The sequence below is a fragment of the Alligator mississippiensis genome, chromosome 2 (assembly GCF_030867095.1).
Source record: "Alligator mississippiensis isolate rAllMis1 chromosome 2, rAllMis1, whole genome shotgun sequence".
Classification (NCBI taxonomy): Eukaryota; Metazoa; Chordata; order Crocodylia; family Alligatoridae; genus Alligator; species Alligator mississippiensis.
Window position 1 is genome coordinate 282,039,907 of NC_081825.1, and position 23,250 is coordinate 282,063,156.

The window sequence follows — 23,250 nt, forward strand, 5'->3', positions numbered from 1 at the left end:
GGAAGAACTAGAGTTATTTAATCTGACAAGACAGAGGGAAGATTTGATAATAGTCTTCACATACCTGAAGGGTGATTATAGAGAGGATGGAGATGGGTTTTCTATGTGGCTGTAAGTGACAGAACTAGGAGTAATGGCCTCAAACTGGAGCTGGAGATTAGGAGGAACTTTCCGAGTATGGGCATTAGAAGAGGCTACCTAGCATAGCAGTGGAATCTCCATGTTAGGAAACTTTCAAAAGCAGGTTAGACAGACACTTGGATGGGATGATTTAGTCAGGGATGATCCTGCCATGATCAGGGACTAAATGACCTTGTGAGGTTCCTTCCAGCCCTACTTTCCTATGATCCTGTATTTTGATTATGGTCTCATCCTTTATGGATTTCAGTGATTATATCAAACATTAGCTTCCTGATATTTCCCTTCAGAGAAAGATGACAAAAGAAGAAATTATTTCCTATTCTTATGCCACTTTTCTTTCTACTCAGTCCTCATATCAAAGATGTCTTGTGTGGGGGTCACTGACTTTCCACCTAAAAGGACCAGACAGGACTCTCATTAGAGCAGTGGTATGAATTCTGGCTGCCATTATCCTGCCTTCCCACACCACCTCAGCAGCAAGCTGAGGCAATATCCCATATATCTTAGAATGTGCTACAGTACAGATCACTGTATTATCCAAGTGCTTCCCTCATACATATACAATAGTGTTTTTTTCTTCATTTAATAATAAAGACATCCACTGCATGGCAAGAGAAAATGCACTTTTCAGAAGTATATCTAGAAAGCGTTCTATAAACAATGAATGAGTTTCTTATGAATATAGTACATATATTTACACAGTAACAAAAGCAATTCCACAAAGTATGGATATTGTGTGTGAACATGTATATTCATATAGGTAAACAGTCTTACCTAAAGACTATATATGTATATGTAAATAAACACACATAGGCCACCAAAAGTATTTTATCTTTGTTAGCAAATTGCTATAAAAGCTCCACATAATTATAATGAATTTAATTTTGTTTCTAATTTTGAAAAAAAACCTCTTCAAATTGACACATTTTCCTGAAACCCTACACCCTATAAGATTCAAGATAATGAATCAAATTACAGAAAAGTGCAATTCTTTTTATGGCTACATTGTTTGCTATGACAAGCAAAATTATACCTCTGGGAGAGTGGTAACAAAAAGCAAATCCCAATGACTTTTCCCTCTGGTAAATCAGGTTTTTTAATTGGTGGAGTGAAGATACTTCATTGTAGGAACATGAGGCCAGGCTATTAAAGTTACCTTTTTCTGTACTAATTCATGAAAGGTAACATGGGAGAGACCTAACTGGAGTAGCAGTAGTGGGCCTCGTATACATCCCCAAAGTCAGATTTGGATATGCTTTGTGATCTCTTCAATGTTACTACAGATAATTACTACTAGGAACCATGTCATTCCTACACTAACTTGCTAGATACATACAGGAAAATAAATACTACCAATTTGGTAAAGCCCAAATATTCCCAACTGTGATACTGGAACTTAAAAGGCTTGGAATCTCTAAATCACATGCAAAATCTACATGGAATTTACATGTCAAGCCAGGGGAAGAACTTGCAGGGAAGGGCTCCTGACCTAATGTGCGTGAACTACCATCTCAAAAAAACAATGTTTGGAGTAAGCAGAGTGAGCTTCTAAGAAAATGGCAAAAAGGTTGACTGGCAAAGAAGCTACATCAGAATGTGCAAGGATAAAGTAAGAATTACCAAAGGTCAAGCTGAGCTAGATTCATCAAAGGAATTTAAAACAAAAGTTCTTCAGCTATATAAATTAAATGAGATAAGTACTGAGGATCCTATGCAATGAGGATAGTGTAAAGTTAAAGATAATATAGATACAACCCAAAATTAAATGAATATTTTGCCTTGTTTTCAATAGCAGGATGATGTAGAACATGGATGCAAAGACAGGATGGCTAGTGGGAATGAGGCCTGGGAAAAGAAATCATCATACGCATGGTGCCAAAACACTGACACATAAAACTGCAAGTCAGCAAAAAGGATTGTCAGGAAAGTCTCAGATCAGAGTGGTTGACTGCAGAACTGCAAATGTCATATTTTTATTTATGAAAAGGAAAACAAGTTATCCTGGCACCTACTGAGGTGTTAATCTGACCTCAATAGCATGTGAGAATTTGGAACAAATTTTGAAGAAAAGATTAAAAACAGGGAAGTATGCAGCACCCATTATCTTTTTTAGGAACTGACTTTTGAGACAAAAATAATGAAATAGTTCTAAATTATCTGGACCCAAGTAGAGCATTTGATGTGGTATTACATGGGAAATTACCAGTTAAACTGAAAGAGAAATAACTGGGTGAAAGGGAAATCACTAGGAGAGTTCCTCCAGTATCAGCCTGGGATGAATCCTATTTAAAGAACCCCATTAGTGACCCTAACACAAAAAACAGGAGCCTGCAAGTAATATTTCTTGATGACACAAGGCAGGGTAGCATCAAATCGATGGTGGTACCAACTGAGTGGAGAAGGACAAACATGTCTGTATTTAAGAAAAGAAAAAACAATTCTGTAATTATTAGTCTATAGTTGGACCTGTTAGTCTCTGCAACTCAGATGATTTCAGAGTATTAAACAGAGAGAACTGGGTGACTGAGGACTAAAATAATAAAATTGGGATGAAATTTAGTAGTAGAAATGGCAAGGTCATGTACTTAAGGATTAACAACAAGAATTTCTGATAAAAGATGGGGATTAATCAGTGAGGAACAAGAGAGGAAGAGAAAATACCTAGATGAATTAGCTGATCACTGGATAATTGTGAGCTACCAATGAATTGCAACTATTAAAAAAAACAAAAAAACAAACAAAAACAATCCTAAAATGCCTCAAGTGAGGTACTTCCAGTAGAGACAGGAAAGGAGTCATGCCATTGTACCAGGCACTTGCAAGACCTCATCTTGAATCCTGCATATAATGCTGGTCACCCTGTGTTCACAAAGGATGAATTCAAACTAGAACAAATGTAGAAAAAACCTAGTGCCATGATCAGAAGGATGGAATGCCTCTTCCCCCAAAAGAGAACTTGGTTTATCTAGCCTACAAAAACGAGGGCTGGGAAAGGATAAGACTGCTCTGTAAAATGTATCATGAGGAAAATAGCAAAGAGGGAGTTAAGTTACAAGGCAATGTTGGCATAACATAGGTATTATCTGAGCATGAATACCCTAGGCTGTAGAGTAGGTGTTTCTGACCCCCAGTGCTGTAAGGTTTTGGAACAGCCTTCTCATAGAAGTGTAGATGAGCGAGGTGGGTTTTGCCCCTTTCACAGCCCAGAAGACCACACTTTCAGTCTCTTGTGCAAGCAGTCACACCCCGCAGTCTCCACTCACCCTTTACGTTGTTGTCCTCATCTCAGCTCCACCATACTTACCCCTCAAGTGTCAAATGGGACTGAAGATTCCCACCCTGACCTGACTTATTCCCTGGCACAGTCTTTATATAGGGTGGATCTGGAAGCAGTCAAGTACCTAAGACTTGAAAGGGATCTGTGTCTGGGCTGCAGCTGAGGTCTTGCTCCTTTATTCCCATGTGGGACTTACAAACCCCATCAACAAGAGGGAAAAAACACTAACTCTCAGCCTGATAAATTTACACGCAGGTTCAGAAGTCATCATCACTGCTTGTGATGACAGGAGAATGTTCCTAGGAACACTGGAATGGTCTGTACTCATCCACAAGAGCTCTGCAGCAACAGTCTTTACCTTTTAACAAGGCTGGATCATGGTATAAACACTGTATTGGCACTTCTCTGAAGCTGCCATTTTGCAGGATCTCAGCTTTCACTTTAATAACAAGCAAGTTGAGCTGCTTGGGAAGAAAACTCAGTATAATTGGAACATAAATGAGGCTGCGAAGAGCCTGGAACAACAGTTCTAAGAAGCAGGAACTGCTCCATCCATCTCACTGAGATGTGAACTCAGTAATATGTCAAGAATATAAGAAAGAACATTAAGAGGAATATATATCACAATTTATCATGAGGGTGGTCCCACCACTTATTTCCCATTTGAGCAGTCCAGAGCAAGCACAACCTGATAGAAGTGAAGAGAGTCAGGTACATCTTTGAAAGGTAACAACTTTGAGGCCCCACTATCCCTTAATTATATTAGCAAGTGCATACTCCATTCTCATACTGTTATGTGCATCATAGAATATCTTGTTTTACTTAAGATCCCAGCTGCTGGAGCCATGTGAATATGTGCATCTCTATTAAAAAAGGAGAAAAAAAAGAATGTATGGTTATGAAGAAAAACCTCCAAAAATGACCCAATGGTGCTTCAAACCCTTTACAATCCTGGGGTTAAATGTCAATATTTAGGAATTTGGCCCTCCTTGTGATCCCCACTTTTAAAAGGTCTCTTTTTACTGTTTCCAGAGAGCAAGAGTATCCTGGTTCTCCGAAAACAAAATAAGATCCATAAAGTTTTCTACTCTTCCACCCCAACAGCCACCTAAGCAATTTGCTAACGTCTCCCTGTTCCGCAGGGACAATCTAGACATTGTAGGCATTATTTTCCCAAATTATTGTTTATTTGTATGCACACACATTATTTATTGACTGACTGATGGACTGGATTAGATTTGTATGCAAATACTGGGCAATACTATGTCCCTTAAAATAGCTGTGGGATGCTGCTATGAATTCAACAAGGTCCTAGACCTGTCTAAAGAGTGACAGAGCAGAGGCACCTCCCAGGATCAAATCAGGTGCAAGTGTTTTAAACCCACCCTAGACTCACTATCTTGAGCTATGAGTCTGTTGGCTCTCACCATCATGTTTAGCTGTGGTCCAAGGCCCTGTCTCTGACAGCAAATGCACAGAAAACAGAAAGTGAGATTTCACACAATCTGAATTGCTAAAATGGCTTTGCTTTTGTGGTGAGAAAAACCGTCACCCCCCACACCCCTGAGGCAGAAATCTGTTTGGGAGAATATTAAAGGCACACAAAGGTGAAGCATTATCACTTTACGAGAATGAGGGATGTGAATTGTTACAATTCCAGTTCCATCTCGTGAGCCTGATCCATCCTTAGATGTTCTAGGACAATATACAAACAAAACAGAACTTGAGAAATTTCCTCTCCAGTGATGGAAAGAAAACTGAGATGCAAAAAAGCAAATGATAGTGTCTGTACTCAGTGAACATATCCTGAAGCACTACTCAGACATAGATTAATTACACCTCAAAAACATCTCTAATGAAGTTGGTAATTATTTCCCCAACCATCACATTTCATGAATGAAGACCTCCAACACAGAGAAGTGAGTGAACTGGGCCAGGTTCACAGAGAAAGCCTAAAGGAGAGCCAGGGGTGTAGGTTGTAGCCATGTTGGTCTAAGGACATAGGCAGACAAGGTTCTTTGGGTGAATCTGATATCTTCTTTTATTAGACCAACTTAAATAGTTGGAAAACAATTATTAAGCAAGCTTTCGGGTTCAAAAACCCTTTGTCAGGCTAAGGAAGTTTCAGCTGAAACTGAAACTGATTCACCCAAAGAACCTTGTCTGCCTAAAGGAGAGCCAGAAATACACATCTAAGTCTCATGACTTTCAAATCCATGCTTCAACCACAAGACCATCTCCTACTATGATACGACTAGCAAGTACCTGATGTCATCATCATTTATTCCTTTCAAAACCTGGTTAGATTTATTTAAATAAAATTCTTCCCCAATCATCTTGAGGACAGAATATATGAACAGAAATCCATACAACTCGGACTAGGCAATTCCTCATATCCAACTCCAATGGCATACACACAACCTCTTACATCCCCAGAGAAATCTGGTGAAAATGGTATTGCTTTCAGTACAAAGTGAAGATCACCAAAGTCTGCACTGTGGTGACCAGTGGGTTCACTCAAGTTTCAAGGACCTCACACTGAGAAAGCCAAGACATTAGCATCCTCCTGCATAAAACAGCAGGATGCTAAGATGCTAATATAAGTCCTTCAGCTTACCCAGGATGAGAAAGAATCCACATAGAAAATGAGCTGCTAAGCAGTCAGGATCTAAATCATTTAGGGCTGTATAAGTCAAAATCAGCATCTAAGACTTCCTCTTCCAAAAGGTTTGGGTAGTCAGTGCATATCACAGGGCATAGATGTGCTCCTGCCCACTTAATTCTTCCACTCTCTGCAGGAGTTAAGTAGACAGCAGTTTACTGCACTGGTTGCAAACTATGAATGTATTCCAGGTGCAACCCTGGTTTGAACCCGGTTTGGGATGCCTTCTATGGTCTAGTTTGCATTAGTCGCTGATCTATACCAGAAGGGTCAGAGCCTCTGGACATGCACAGAGGAGCATCACATACAACTCAAGACACTGCAGCAGTCTTCACTAATATTCCCAGAACACTGCACAGAATGGGACAGAATAGAGACTTCTGCACAACAGAGCCCAAAGGGCAGAACACAAGTTATCTAATACTGCTTGTTGGACCTCTCGAAAAGAAAAGAACAGAGCCTCTTACTTCTGTGTGATCTTATACAAGCCTACAAGCAAACTCATAATGACTTGCAGTTTGCTGTCTTAAGGTGGCAGAGGGGTCTAAAGGAATCAGTATGGCTGTCAGATCTTTTTCCTTCACCAGAAAGGGGACCAGCTACTAACACAGACATTTCTTTCTGTACTAATCAGGAACCTACAAGCAAAGTGACCTGGACTAAAAAAATATAAAATAAAACCAACACTTAAGAAATCCAAATAACATGGGATTTGTTTTGCCTTAACTTTCTCGATAATTTTCCACAAAGGAAGGAATGTTAGAGACAAGTGGAAGTCCACTCAAGGAATAGAATACTCTCTTGAGAAAGGGTTTAATTATGACCTTTTAGAAAAGCCATCACTTTCTCTTAAGTAATAATGGGAAGCACTAACACTCAATTAACACTGAATATGACACCTTTCTATTAGCTTTCACCAGACCAACAACCTATGCATCCCCTGGCAACAGCAGGTTCTCAAGTGTCTTATATGGACTGGAACTCAAGCAGAAAAAAAAATCCCTGCAGACTAATTTCTACTCCCTTGGACTCAGGCAGCTCTGTCCAAATCTATATGTTAAGGATGCTTGAAGAGAAGCAAAAATACTTTCCTCCACAGGCATAATCTTCTAAGAACAAAACTCCTGCCATCGGTTTTCTATCTATAGTCTTGACCCTTTCATCTCTCACAAATCACCTAAATACCATAAGTAGGATAAAGCTAGGCATTTAAGTGAATTCCATTAAATTTATTTAATTTACAAGTTATCATCTTCTCATAACACTAAAATCCAACAGAAAAAAATCTGTAAGTTTATACCTACTGAATATTTCTTATTAAAATATGCAAAGTGACTGATGTTTTCCCTTTCCTTACACAGAATTAGTACTTGCCAAATTGTGATTTTTTTTCCCCCTATCATATTTACACAAAGAAGGCTGAATCTGGAAACCTCTCTAAAATGACATTTGCCATAATGAGGCAATGCTGAGCTCTGCAGTATGCACTGCAAAATCTAGCAAATTCTCAGACTTATCATTATCAATACCTCTCTAAGTATAAAGTGGGCATTTTGTTAAATTCCACACACGTTACTGCGATAAGAATGACTGGGAGCCTGATTCTGAATGATAAAGAACATCTAAAGCTGTATGCAAGATCAGGTCAATTACAACCAGAATGTGACTGGACACTGCATCACATGCTCTTAAGTACAATCTTGGCTGTAATTTAGTTGAACAAATATAATATTCCAAAGTGCGTAGATAAATATTTGAAAAATGATCCTCTAGGACTTTAAATCCATGGTATATTCTCACTGGGCACATTTTGCCCAGCAATTCATGGGTGGTGTAGGACTAGAAGGAGGAGCCCTTAAAATACAATGTTTGGCTCTCTCTGGACTTCTCACTTTTGTCAAACAGGATTCTTTTGTCATTGTAAGGGAAGCAGAACAGGAAAATTTTATGTTACATGAAACCTACTGGCCATGCTGAAAAGGTTAAGAGTAAACATGAAGCACCAAGAATTCAAGCATTAAAGATCTCACAGAATAATTGTTAAGGCACCGGACACGGTGTCTTTTGCTTCTTCAGTGTCAGCTTTTTTGACCTGAGTCAATCAGAAAAGGCAACTTAAGAAAAGCAAGCCACCGGTTTGACTGGCCCTCACCTTGTTTTAAGATTGGCATCTGGGTGACAGAGATCTGTATTACTGGTAAAAGCTAGCACTTCCAGGAACTCCCCCAGCTCTGGAAAAATGCAGCTGCTAAGACTGATGAATGCTGAAGGGTCCACTTCCTCTTTTACACCACAAACGTCAGGGTTCAGAAAAGCTGGAGCTCAGCCTGCCAGCAATTGCATTTAGGGCCTCAGCTCAAGCTCTCTTCTACTGAAAACTCAAGATTTTTTTTCTGTATAAATACACCAAGTAACTAAAAGGCTCTTACATTTTGCATGGCATCTTGATACTGCGGCAATGACGACAGCTGTGATTCAGAGTGGTACGGGGATAACCCTTTTCTTAGAGTCCTCAAATCCCCGGTGCTAGACTGCTGCAAAGACAAAGAAAGAAAATAGGACAGTCTGTATTATTAGCCAGCAGAAAAATGATGCTCATTCTGATTATCATTCTTTATTAGCTTTTTCCCTATGACCATTTCTGTACTGCAGTCTGTTCCCATAGCGACTTCTTGAAATGATGGTTAAAATGACCATCTGAGTTTAAATGATTTTCCTTTTGTCAACACCTGGAAAAACATTTGCAAGCAGTTGGGAATTAAGCTTTTACTATCTACTCTATATACAGACAGCCTAGGAAGATATTTTCTTCTGTCTGGCTCCATCTGAATTCTGGATCACTGAATCAAAATTCTGTTAAGATGCAAATAGGAGGATTATATATGAACTCTGACCGCTTACCTAAAGAATTAAAAAAATGTATCAGTAAAAGAAAGGTCTTTTGCACTTATACAAATTTGGAAGAAAACATTTCTAGTTTTTCCACTGAGTCTACATTGGCTATTTCTATTACAGGCATTTGAAAAAGTAATGAGTTTTTAAATATTGTCACGCGTATTTATTAAAGCTTGCATAGTCTTGTTTGCGAGAGGGACATTATTTATTTGGCTAAGAATTTCTTGTACACAACACATCCTGAACAGATATGCTACATGTCATATACACACATATTATAAATAACACACATTTAAACTAAAAAAACCCAACCCCCCCCCCTCACTCTGACCAGAAAATTACCAGGTATTTTAAGAGCACTGATTAATCCTCTTATGAGGGAGCCTGTCTTGGGCTATTAGTCCTCTCATTCCATGAATCCATAATGAGACACTCTTAGAATGAGAATTCTTCTTAAAAGGACACCCATTAAAGATCCTGTATATCAGAACCTAAAATCAAGGATCTGGGATGAGAATTATATCATTACTTCATTACTCATAAACATGCTCATTAACTTTACAATTTTTTAAGAATATCAAGCAATGTATTGTTCTTGGCTTTAAAGCTATAAAAGCATGACCTTTTAGATTTTTATGCTCCATTAAGATTTTTGACTTGCATTTGCTGCAGAAATGATATTTTCCACTTCAAAAGAACTAAAGAAAAACCACTGGTGCAATAAAATTTAATGGAATGTCTCATAAATCAGCTCAACTGTATATAAAAAGCACAGTAACCCCAAGGGCTTGACCACAACCAAAACCTTTAGGACACAGTCATGTGGTGACTGCACTTCCATTGCTTGCTTCCATTTTGTGCATTCAGAGAAGATGCACCATTTTCTCTCATCAGAGTCCCTTTCCTTGAAGTCAAGTGGCCCATGTGGGAACTCTGAGATTTTCCTGAGCTCTGAACACTTCATTGTTTTTAAAAAGCTCTGATATGATCATGAGTTCACTCCCATAACCCATTCAATCCTATCAATTTTCCCTTTACAAGCTGTGAAAAAGGTGGCCAGTATTCGCAGCAGTCATCCTGAAAAAATTGATGCTACTTTTACCTACCTCAATTAAAGTCTTTAATCTACTACTATGGAATGATTTTGCAGATAGTGGACTTCGGCTTTCCTTCAAGCCATAAGGTGGCACCATAAATGATCATGATCTCATTTTCAAATGCATTTGCAAGTGAAGTTCCAAGGACAGCAATTTTGTGGCCTGGTCACTGCTACAGTTAAAACAGGGGCAGGCAAAGTCCAGCCTGTGGGCCAGATCCAGCTGGCAGTGGACTCCATTTCCCAGCAGTCCCTGCCCACAGGGCTGGGGCTGGTCTCCATGGAGACCCCAGCTGCAGCTGTGCTGTGATAGCCAAGGCTGGGGTTGCCATGGAGTCCAGCCCCAGCCATGCTGGCAGGGCACGCAGCAGGGCAGGGAGCTGCTCCAGAGCCACTGGGATCTTGTGCCGGGGCAGCTTGGTCAGGGCCAGGACAGAGCTGCAGTCTGCACGCTCTGGGCAAAGATGTGCAGGCAGTAGATTGCAGCTCTGCCCCAGCTCTTTGCACAGTCTGTCGCTGGAACAGAGTCACAATCCACTGCCTGCATGTCCCTGCCTGGAGAACGCAGGCTACAGATCACAGCTCTATCCTGGCCCCAACCAAGCTGCCTCTGCCACAAGGTCCCAGCAGCTCAGTAGCAGCCCCCTGCCCTGCCCTGTCACATGTCCTGCCAGCGCGGTTGGGGCTGGTCTCAATGGCAACCCCAGCCTTGTGCTATCACAGGGCAGCTGTAGCTGGGATCTCCATGGAGACTGGCCCCAGCCATGCAGGCAGGGGCTGCTGGGAAATGGAGTCCAGCTGGTGGCCAGATCTGACATTTTGCCCACACCCAAGTTAAAAGTTTCTCATTGCATAACGCCTAGCAGGGCAGTACTGGGGAAGAAGGGTCACATACAATGACTAATTTGCTAACAACAATGCCAGGACGTAGCCTACACCAGTCTGTTGGCTGGTTACATGGGAACAGCAGTTCTGTTCTGGCTGGTTATTCCTCCATGGTCTGGTTTTGTATGTCAGCATCTCTCCCTCACTTACTGAACACAACCCCAAGAGAATGAGTCCGGTAGTACCCAAACTGGATCCAGCAATGTTACCTACCCTTACCCCACATGAAACCTTGGCATCTTTAAGCACAGTGAATTGTTCCCTTTTCCATCTGAGCTAAATGCACATGAGCATGCATATGTGAATGATGGAAGCAAGTGGCACAGCAAGAATTTTTAGGTTTTTTGCTTGAGGAATCATAGATGGTTCATGTCATATCCTACCTTCCCATTCCACTTCCAAAAGACAGCAAATGCTTTTCTGGGGTTTAGGGGTGAGGCCCAGAACGCCTCTTTCTTTCCTAGGCATTACAAGAATCTCCCAGATGTCTGTACTGGGTTAATTAAAACCAGTTTTAAAACAAATGGTAATTAAACTGATGCCTATTCTGCATATAACTAAGTCCCTTGTTTCGTGGTTGCAGTTGGGGAGATGCACAGACTTCAGATCATTGGTATAATTCACATGGAGTTCAACAAACGTTGAACATGGAGTTCAACAAACATTATGAAGGCCTTCAGAAGTTTTGTTTTTTGTTTTTGGTTTTTTTTATTTTTTTTATTTATTTTTTTTTAGGCCAGAGGTAAAGCATATTGATAGGTGACAGTACAGCAGGGGTTGAAAATCTATGCCCTGTAGGCTGGATGCAGCCTGTGGTGACATTGGATACAGGCTGCAGTGGAGGCTTCAGGGACATTCTGGCAGTACTGTAGCTAAGCACTGCACCGCACCACAGCCAGAAATTTTGCCACAGCAGGGTCCTAGAATCGCTTGCCTTCAACCCAAGCCGGGTCATTCTGACCTGCCACCAGAAAGCATTGCCAACCCCTGCAGCAGAGGATCTTCAACTGCGTCTCTATCTGTTCTGAGGACAGTCACCAAGTACTGGTTCAGTACCTTCTATCCATATTATACTCAAGGTTGAAGTGAATTTTTATTTTCCTGTTTTCTGTTTTAAGATGACATACTTCAAAATCTAACGTGTTCCTTGCAAATTGCTTTCCTCCAGCAGCCTATCAATCACAAGTCAGAATGATTATTTCCATTAAAGAAAAAAAGATCACTCTTTTTCCTTTTTTGGCTGCAGTGGAAAAGCATTTTAAATTAAAATGGTGCAATTACTCCAAGTGTGCTCTTCACCCTTTCTAAACATTTACATGCTCATTGGACTTGGCTATCAATGTCTAAAGTTAAATCGGACAAAATGTGAATCCCTCATTAGCAAGCAATATGACTAATGATGCATCAAAATGATCAACCATTATTCCACTTAAATCTAAATTAAAAAACCTGGTATTTGCATTGTCAGTTTGCTCACAAAATGAAAAATCCCTTATTACCTTGCCCAATTTTCATTATCAAGATGGAAGTGTCTCCTAAATTGCTTTTCTAGTCAAAATGGCATTTTAAATCTACAATTGCTGATCATCTCTTTCTTCCATCACTGTTTGGAGATTATCTCAATTAATGGGCAGCATGTCAATAATAAATCACTGCTCAGGTGAAGTCATTTCACATTTTGTAAGAATTCCAAGGGAATGTCCTGACAAAATAGTTTTTCTTCAAAACTAAAGCCCTTCATGGGAATGTGCCACTTTTGTTTAAACTTTGAGAAGGAAAGTTTTCTATGCTGAACAGCAGGAAAAAACACATGTCCCCACCCTTTCCCTCTGCGGTAGACAATAGTTTGATGATCCTGGAAATCACCTAGTCTAGGTCTAAGTTTCTCCTTCGCTTTACTCAGACCAGGGAGTTGAATACCTGGTTTCCTACATCTGAGGGTAGCATCCTAACTACCAAGTTAATTGGCTATTCTGGGGTAGGCCTCTGCAATTTTCTGCAAAAAACAGGGAAAAAAGGTCTTGGTTTTATCCCCAAGCAAAATGGATATATTTTGAAATCTCAAAAGATTAATTTGACAGGAAGGGAAAAACCATTTCTCATGCTTTTCTACATCTTTCTCTAGGGAGAAAACATTCTATGCAATTAAAAGCTTTGCACCACTGAAATTAATAGGGTTTGGTCCTATTTTTTAACAAAGTCAGTAATTTTTACCTATTGGAAGCAATTTTCAAAGAACAAGATTCATTCTAAAGCACACACAGTGATCTACGCCTAATCCAGCCTTTGTTTTACACCTAGAATTTCTCATCAACTTCTTGTGTGCACAAGGTCACAGGTAGAAGTTGAAGAGACGTGTACAACTTTGGCTAACAAAAGTGAATCCTTTAGCTCAGGCAGTACAAGCTTGTGCTTTTAGACCCAGGAGTTCTAGGCTCACTCCCTACTGTTGAAGATCCAACTAAAGGCATGTCATTACAGTGTATTAATTATAGGAGGATTTGGATCAGGCTTCTCATAGACATTTCTCCAATCATGAAAATCAATGGAAAAGGGCCTCATCCACCCAAAAAACATTTTCATAAATTCATAGATGCTTAGGGTCAGAAGGGACCTTAGTAGATCATCAAGTCTGACCCCCTGCCCTGGGCAGGAAAGACCGCTGGCGTTAGACGACCCTAGCCAGGTGCTTGTCCAGTCTCCTCTTAAAGACCTCCAAGGTAGGGGAGAGCAAGACCTCCCTTAGAAGCCCATTCCAGATTTTGGTAACCCTTACTGTAAAGAAGTTCTTCCTAATGTCTAATCTAAATCTGCTCTCTGTTACTTTGTGGTTGTTGTTTCTAGCCCTGGTAAATACAGTATCTCCTATTCCTTGCTGTCCCCCCTGACAAGTTTGTAGACTGCCACTAGATCCCCTCTCAGTCTTCTCTTGCGGAGGCTGAAGAGATCCAGGTCCTTCAATCTCTCCTCGTAGGACCTTATCTCTAGGCCCCTAACCAGACAAGTAGCCCACCTCTGGACCCTCTCAAGGTTTTCTACATCCCTCTTGAAGTGTAGCACCCAAAACTGAATGCAGTACTCCAGCTGCAGCATTACCAATACCACATAGAGGGGAAGTAACACCTCCCTAGACCTGTTCATGATACACCTGCTAATGCATGATAACAGTGCAGCCAGCTTTACTGATCACTTCGTCACGGTGATGACTCATGTTCATCTTGGAGTCATAGTAGACTCCGAGATCCCTTTCCGCTGCTGTGCTGCTTAGAAAGTCGTCTCCCAATCTGTATGCGTGTTGATGGTTCTTTCTTCTCCCTAGGTGCAGTATACCTTGCACTTATCTTTGTTAAACTGCATCCTATTCTGTTCTGTCCACTTTTCCAACCTGTCCAAATCCACCTGAATCAGTTCCCTGCCCACTAGTGTGTATACTTTGCCCCATACTTTGGTGTCATCTGCAAGTTTGGACAGAGTGCTGATGAAGATATTGAACAGCACTGGTCCAAGGACTGAACCTTGGGGGAACCCCACTGCCCACATCTTTCCAGGTCAATACTGACCGTCTACCACCTCTCTCTGGGTGCGACCCCTAAGCCAATTCGCCACCCACCTGACCAAGTAATCATCTACGTCACAGCCGATTAGTTTATGAGAATGGGATGAGACACCGTAATGAAGGCCTTTTTAAAAATCCAACTAAATGACATCAACCTCGACTCCTGTGTCTAAGCATTTTGTGACCTGATCATAAAAGGAAACAATGGAGCAACAGCTGTTCCTTCTTAAACACATTTACTCTCATGTTGTATCCTTCCAACACTGCCAGTTCATCCAAGGTCTGCAAGTTCAGCTATTTTCTTATTCTTTGGGAACGATAATACAAGATGATGATGATTCATATATGTAGGGTCGGAAGGGACCTTGTAGATCTTCTAGTCGACCCCCTGCTCTGGGCAGGAGAGAAAACTGGGCTCAAATGACCCCAGCTAGGTAAATGTCAAGCCTCCTTTTAAAGACCCCCAAGGCAGGAGCCAGCACCACTTCCCTTGGAAGTTGGTTCCAGATCTTAGCCGCCCTGACTGAAGTAGTGCCTTCTAATGTGTAGTCTAAACTTACTCTCTAGCAACTTATGGCCGTTATTCCTTGTTACTCCGGCAGGAGCTCAGGGGAACAAGGTCTCTCCCAATCCCCACTGGTCCCCCCTTAGTAAGTTTATAGAGGGCCACCAGGTCCCCCCTCAGCCTTCTCTTGCGAAGGCTGAACAGGTTGAGGTCCCATAGCCTCTCCTCGTAGGGTCTTCCCTGCTGTCCCCAGATCATGCGAGTGGCCTTCCTCTGAACCCTCTCGGTGCTGGCCACATCCCTTCTGAAGTGCGGCGCCCAGAACTGGACGCAGTACTCTAAATGCGGCCTGACCAGTGTTGCATAGAGGGGGAGGATCACCTCCTTGGCCCTGCCTGTAATGCATCTGTGGATGCAGGACAAGGTACAGTTAGCCCTACTGACCATGTCCTCACATTGTTGGTCCATGTTCCTCTTGGAGTCAATGATAACTCCAAGATTTCTTTCTGCCACCATGCTTTTGAGAAGGGAGTTCCCCAGCCTATACATATGCTGCTGGTTCTTACTGCCTAAGTGCAGCACCCTGCACTTGTCAGTATTGAATCCCATCCTATTTTCATTTGCCCACCCCTGTAACCTGTCCAGGTCCCACTGTAATCTGTCCTTCCCTTCTACCTCACCCCAAATCTTGGTGTCATCTGCAAATTTAAACAGGGTGCTTTTCACCCCGTCATCCAAGTCGCTAATAAAAAAATTGAACAGTGCGGGCCCAAGGACCAAGCCCGAGGGGACTCCACTGCCCACTTCCCTCCAGGTCGAATATAACCCATCCACCATCACTCTCTGAGTATGACCCCTCAGCCAATTTGCAATCCATCTGACTGTGTAGGCATCAATGCCTCAGTCGCCTAGCTTTTTAATGAGAATGGGGTGGGAGACAGTGTCAAAGGCCTTCCTGATGTCCAGAAAGATGATGATACTACAAGATGACAATGATGATAATGATACAACAAGGTGATGATAATGCTGATCTGTCCAGCTTAAATCGATCAGAATAATTTTGTCCAGCATAACAACCACAACAACTTTATTGTTACTAATTTATAATTAATTTAAACTGGACAAAATACTGAAGTCTTGGCTCAAGAAGCACTCTCATAGGACTCTTACAGGTCTTGAGATCTTATTAAAATTCTATTTAAAGCAAAGGATACAAAAAAGTCCAATGGTGAATATTTTTCACATAGAATTACTTCAATTTAATTAAATATTTCCAATTTTTTTAATCAAATTATTCTAATAATAAATTAAAAACAGCACATTAGCACACACCTGAAATCTGAATCAAAGCCTGTTACTCTGTTAGCAGAAAGAATAAATTGTGACCTGTGACTTCTGACCTGCTGTGCTGAGTGATTCAATTTGGAAATAACACAAATCGCATGAGAAGATGGATGATGTTTATGTTGCTGTTTTAAGGTCAAGGTACTAAGAAGAAACATTTATTTTCCCTTTTTTTTTCTTCCTGTCTAATGAAATCAGGTCAGAGCTGTTGCCATGTTGAACCAACTGCACAAATGAGTGTTGAAAAACTTTAGGATAAGTTAGACAAATTATATTTTTGATTGCACTTCATTGCAACTTCTGCCAGACAGAAGAGAAAAGCAGAAATGACCAGAACCTAATTCCTATAGACTATGATGAAATAAAGCAGACCATACCTACACTAAAATTAAATACAGAAAGACACACACATTTGCTTGACAGTCATCCAGATAATTCTCCGCATTTACGAATGGGATTAAGTAAAGCCACGGGAACTATTTAAATTAGAATTATGTTCTAAAATAACTCAGGAATATTAGAAAATGACACTGTCAGCTTCTAGTAATTAAGGAATTAGCATTCAAAATAGGACTTGCATAATGGTCTTTAATTGAAAACGTTATTCTCTCCTTTATCTTCAGTTGTAATAGCTGAATGTCTATACAGGACATAAAAACGTGATCACAAATTTCCAGTTTGTATCTGCATTCCACTGAAATATTAGGACCTTTACTGGAATAATGATTTAATTTTTCCCCCAGATGCTTTATTATTATTATTTTTTAACTTCTGGATCTTTTTTTTCTTCTTCTACCATCCCATGGCCTGTTAGTCTCAACTGAATAGAAAACAGAACAAAGCATCAATCTCATGAAGTTCCACACTGTTAGAAAGCATCTTCTAACAATACTGTACATGTTTGGAGTTCTTATTTCTCACCAAGTGGTTGTGTTTAGGAAGGAATGGAAAGATGTACGAGAAACAATTGGACAACTGCAAACAATGTCACAAACTGCAGACATTCCAGTGGTTCACAATTTTTTTTTATTTTTTTTTTTAAACAGCAATACTACAAGCTTAGTCTTTAGACCGCTGTAAATTACTGATGTTAAGCAAAACAGACAGTAGATTGCACGTTATACTGCTCTGCTCATTGCCTGGCCAAGTGATATAGCTCATCAGCCACTATATCAGGAGGTATTTTTTCCTCCTTATGGAAAAGATTTTTCTCTAGCAAAGTGACAGACCAGGGCCTAACAATGCTTTTTGTTTACCTCTATGAAATCATGTCAGTGGCCGTGGAAACATGTAAAAATGGGACAGAACTTGGCCTGTAGTTCATTAGTATTTATTCTAAGTTAAAAAACAAAACTTTCATTTATTCTAAGTTAAAAAGCAAAAAACTTTCATATAGAAAAGATATAGTCAGACTGCTGTCGGCCATCCCCCGCAGTCGTGAATGACGGTCTTCCATGACTGTCTTATCTGTGAGTCTAAAGATGACTGATGAGACTGATCCAGGATCAAGAGACTACTGCAACTCAGGCACATATTTCCACATGGGGTGGGTGGTTCAAGATTCTTGATTCAGTCCACGACATGCTGTTTCTGCTGCTCCCACTTTTCCATCTCCTGTTCTTGTCATAATGTTTCAAGTACTGAGCTTCCTGCAGCAGACTCTTCCTCGATTTGGGGCTGTCTTGGGCGACAGTCTTCCATAAAAACAGCTTTTACAAACTGTTGTAACTCTTTAGTTAGCAGAATAATTTTGAAAGATGAACAAGAAATCTTAAACATCACTCACTCCATTTTATACACTACTCTATGCCACAGGTGCTCAACCTCCAGTTTACAGAGCCACAACATTCAGTCCATGGGGCTCTCCATGTGTTAGGCAATTTGGCAGCAGGGAGTAGTGGCAAGTAATACTACCAACTCCTCCCCCACTGCCAAATTCTCATGCCCCACATGGCCAAACTAAGCCCTTCCCCCTCATCTCCACATGGCTAGATCAGAGCCAGGTTGCCCCTAGCCACCCTCTGCACAGTCAGATCAGGCCGCTCACACCCAATCTGGTCCACCAGCTAGATCCAGCCTGTGGACAAACTAGGCACTGCACAGCCATCCCGTAGGGCAAAAAGATTTAGCATCACTGCTCTATGTCGTCCTTTTGCCACATCTGAAAATGTGAACTCAAATTCACAAACATTTGTGCCACATCTATGGCACATAAGTTTTCTATATATATGGCACAAGCTTTTGTGAATTTGAGTTCACATTATCAAATGCTGCAAAAGGATAGCATTATATATGTGTATATATGTATGTATATATGTGTCTACATACATACACACATATATACATACACAAATATGTTTCTTATATATACATATGCGTGTATGTGTATACACACGTATATACATATGGACGTGTGCATATGTGCACATGCACTATAACACGTTTAGCATGTGTGCGCGCACACACAAGCTTGTGCTGTATATATCTTATTTAGTTAGTCTATAAGATGCATATCTACCCTGCCTTGAGTGACTTAGGACTAACACACCTAACCACCTCAAACTTAGACATGCATAGAATACACTTCAGATTCCAAATCACCAACCAAATATGTAGAGCAAGTCGTATTTTGAAGCAACAATAACCAAAAGATGTTGTACAGTAGTGGTGGTGTGATGTTGTAGCCATGACAATCCAGGAATTATACAAGGGGCAAGAATGTTTGTGGATGATATCTTGTATTGGACCAACTGTATGGTTGTGATGCATTTGAAAGCTTGTCTAACTTCAAGGCATTTCTTCGGGTGTGAGTAACTGAAGCTTCTTCACTCAGGCATAATGAAAAATACCTTGCGTTCAAAAGTTTGTCTAACTTCATTCTAGGTGCAGACAGAAATTACATTTGCCATGCAATCAGCCCCTTGAAAGTGCTCTACACCCATGCCCAAACAGAAGAGCACAGTTGCAGAGTACTCCAATCATACGACAAATGAACCTCCATTATAATCAAATAAAGGCACGCCAAAGCAGAGCACCTTCATTAACTTCTGTCTGCTCTGGCAGCTGGGCTGAAGCAACTCCCCAGTGCTGTCTCAGGATGAAAGAAGGAGAAGGCAGGGGAGGGAAATCCATTCTGGGGTTGCCGCCATGCTGGAGGGAGGGGCAGTGAGGGGGCCTCCAATCCACCTGCTCCCCCACTTCCACTCCAGTACAACTAGCAAACCAGCAAACCCCTGAATCGACCTCCCTCCCCTGCCTTCTCCCCCTCCCATCCTGAGACAGCACTGGAGCTGGAGGGGTGGGGGGAGCAGAGCAAGGAGAAGAAGCTGCAGACCCATAGTCTCTCTCACTGGATAGGCTCTAAATTAGAGCTGGATTCCCTACTCTCCCAACCCAACAGCTAACATCTTCTGGGCTGGAAGGGTTGGTCTAACTCATGGTGCTTTCTGTAAACTGGCAAAGTTTGTTGATGATACCAAACTATGGGGGAGTCTGGCCACACACAAAGATAAGCTGGCAATACAAGCTAACCCAAGCAGGCTCACGAGGTGGGTAGACTTCAACCTGATGTTATTTAATATGGAGAAATGGCAAGTGCTCCATCTGAACCCACTTACAGGCTCGGCAGTGCTATGCTTGCCAACATCACAACTGAATGAGACCTGGGTGTCGTGACAGACAACAAAATGAACGAGTCACCAATGCAATGTCGTAGCTGGCAGATCTAATCAAACGCTGGCATACATCTACCAAGGCATCTTGAGCAAGGTAAGGATGTCATCCTCCCTCTCTACTCAGCCTTGGTGAGACAGCAGCTGGAGTTCTGCGTCCAGTTCTGGGCACCGCACTTCAGGAAGGATGTGAAAAAGCTCAAGAGAGTCCAAAGGAGGGCCATAAGCACGATTAGAGGCCTAGAGACCAGATCATACAAGGAGAGGCTGAAAGACTTGGGACTATTCAGTCTGGTGAAGAAAAGACTTGGAGGGGACTTGGTGGCAGCCTATAAATACATCAGGGCCTGGGGAAGCATCTATTCACCAAGGCCCCCAGGGGAGGACCAAAAATAATGGACACGAACTGATTGAAGACAGCTTCAGGCTAGACATAAGAAAGAACTTCTTTACAAGTTGAGTGCCAAGAGTTTGGAACAAGCTCCCCCCCACCAAGGTGGTCAACCACCCTGGCGATCTTCACAAACTGTCTTGATGCCCATCTTGCTGGGGTCATCTGACCCCAGCAGTCTTTCTTGCCCAAGTGCAGGAGGACTGGACCCGATGATCTGTAAGGTTCCTTCCAGCCCCTAACAACTACGAAACTATGAGAGCAGGGAGCTGCACTTCTGTCTGTGCCTGCATTTGGTCCACTGGAAGCTATCACCTACAAAAATCCTTGTCTTCAAGAGACATTATGTTACTGTTTACTTACCTGTGTTCCAGTCTCAGATCTCCAGGCATGAGTGGAAACTGCCACTATCATCTAAAATGCAACATTTCCTTGACTGGTTCTCAGTGTTAGCACAGTCATCTACTCTTATAAGAGAGATCCCAATTCCTGAACTTGGAAACTAATAAGAATTATAAATGATCCCCCAAGATAAGGATCTCTTACTTGTCTTTCACCTATTCAAGAGGGCTTTACAAAATCATGTATTTTACCATGCTATATTATGCTGAAGCCTTGGATTTTATATGGAATTCAAAACTTGCAATATACTATATTCCATTATTAACATTATTTTTAAAAGATTTGCTTTTGCCACACTGAACATGCTACACCAGCATCCACACCTTTAGAGAGACTGACAATTTCCATTTTCAGCATCTGTGCTGTTCTTCCAACAGTTCAGAGTTTGATTTTTGCCTAATTAAAAAACATAGGGTGAAGGTCATCCCTATCTGTAAAGCCAGGACAAGTCATCTGAATCAGTTAAGGAACTTTATTGATGTGTATGTCTTAGCCTTCCACACAGCAAAGAATTTTACCTGTATTGAGTATTCTGGCTTCACTGTAGCTAGCTCTATAATGTCATGTTGCAGGCTCCATTTGGGAGACATGGGTAAAGGTCACATTCTGGGCATTAGATTCAGCTCCTGGAAGGTAAGTAGGAGGGAGGGAGTGATGGGGGAGGAGGGATTTTCTACTCAAATAATTACTGACAGTCAGGTATGCAGAGTTGCTAGAAGAAAGAGAAGGATCAGAGGGGAGAAAAATTGTCTTCTGCACTGCCTAGGCACAATTTACCAAGAAAGGTTTGCCCTGTAGGACTCTCACAGTTAATTTAGGGGGAAAAACACACTTAAGGACAGTAGTACAATACATTAAGTCACTTGCCTATTGCTGTGGCATCACTATCACTTACCAGCAGCAATTTATCTCATAATTATTTTCCTACTAGCTGATGTTACCTCGGTTTTGACACTGAGCAATCAGTTGTTTGCATCTGGATAACTAAATTTCAGATTTAGTTTGAATTTTTTGCCGATATTCTAAATATACTGGTTCAGAAATCAGTTAGCTGTAAGCAGCTTTTCATGTTAGTAAATAGCTTTGATTTGAATATTAAATTTTTGATAAGGCTGAGCTTGGACAAACTAACACACATCTTCATTGCCACTGTGGAGTGCAAGTCAGAAATAATTAAGAATATGTTATTAATACATTCAGATGATTAAAAAAATGGAAATTGCCAACATTAGCATCTGAAAGCAAAACCCACTGGAGCCCAAGATAGTCAGCACCAATATTAAAAGGCAGCCCCTAATTTCAAAAAGCTTACACCTTTATGGATATATTATGTTAGATCTCTCTACCTTAATGAAATTTCTTGGCAAGCAGTTGCGGTCAGCCAGCTAGGAGGGAACAAAAGAATATTATGCACTTTATATCTTAATTTAAAATAATGACATGTTATTGTCATGGAGAATTTTAATCTTTATTACAGATGACTAAAATAGAAGGTTTGTGTGTATAAGTTTTCAATAGATAATGTTAATACTAATATTTGAACTCAAAACCCTTTACAAATCATCGGTGAATTAAAGATTCACAGAAGCCCTTGTCAGACAAATAAGCATTCATATTTTAATATATCTTTGTTTTGAATACAGTAACTTCCACATACAAGAGGACAATAGTGATACCCTTAATCAGAATGATTTGTAGTTGTTCCACCCAGTGAATTCAATGGCACACAGAATAGTGTATCCAAGCACAGTTGTAAGCAGAATCTATCCCAGAATTACTTCATTAGCTCGAATACATTTAATACTACAGCATTTAACCACGCAACTCCCTTTGAAACTGATTTAATACACACACATGCACATACATTGTTCTCAGTGGAGTGCTGTTCTCAAACTCAGATCCAAGATGTAATCCCTTAAGAGTCCATGCTCTGGCCACAAAAAACAGTGTACAAAGATGACAAACAGTGATAGCCATGTGTGCTTTGCTACTTTCAGTAGCTAAAATCACTGCCCCTTGCAGCTGATGAAAGTTTTATGCGATTACCTGCTTCAAGTTTGCCTCTGAACATTTTACAGGCCAATATTATGCTTCTTAAATATTCATATAAAAAACACGCATTCTATAACTACATTTTTAAACATGAATAAATATAACCCAAACCCCACTTCTTCCACACCAACAGTACTGGAATACAGTTTCACCACATGAAGTTAACTAGTAACTAAATTAAGTTTCACCAATTAAAAGTTATTGCTACAAATCATGCTTCACAGCACAAGCAGGCAATACCCAGCAAAGCACATACAACTCCACACACGAAGAGTCTTATTAGCTTCAACAGGACTTCACCTGCATGCTGGAAGTCACAGCAAATAGCCATGAATGTACTGGGACCCAAGTGTTTCTTATTTGCTAGTATAAA

At 40.9% G+C, this 23,250-nt stretch overlaps 1 protein-coding gene across 3 annotated transcripts in view; it reads right to left on the reverse strand.

Moving 5' to 3' along the window:
* The window catches only part of CCDC85C (coiled-coil domain containing 85C), a 177,706-nt gene that overhangs the window by 41,117 nt on the left and 113,339 nt on the right, over nucleotides 1-23,250 (reverse strand). For 2 of the 3 annotated variants that reach the window (XM_014596429.3, XM_014596427.3), the window contains exons 3-4: nucleotides 22,172-22,210; nucleotides 8,510-8,614 (exon numbers count right to left, since the gene is read on the reverse strand). In XM_014596429.3, the coding sequence (XP_014451915.1) occupies nucleotides 8,510-8,614; nucleotides 22,172-22,210 (144 nt within the window). The remainder of the gene's footprint in view (nucleotides 1-8,509; nucleotides 8,615-22,171; nucleotides 22,211-23,250) is intronic. The other variant, XM_006261047.4, reaches the window with a different exon arrangement.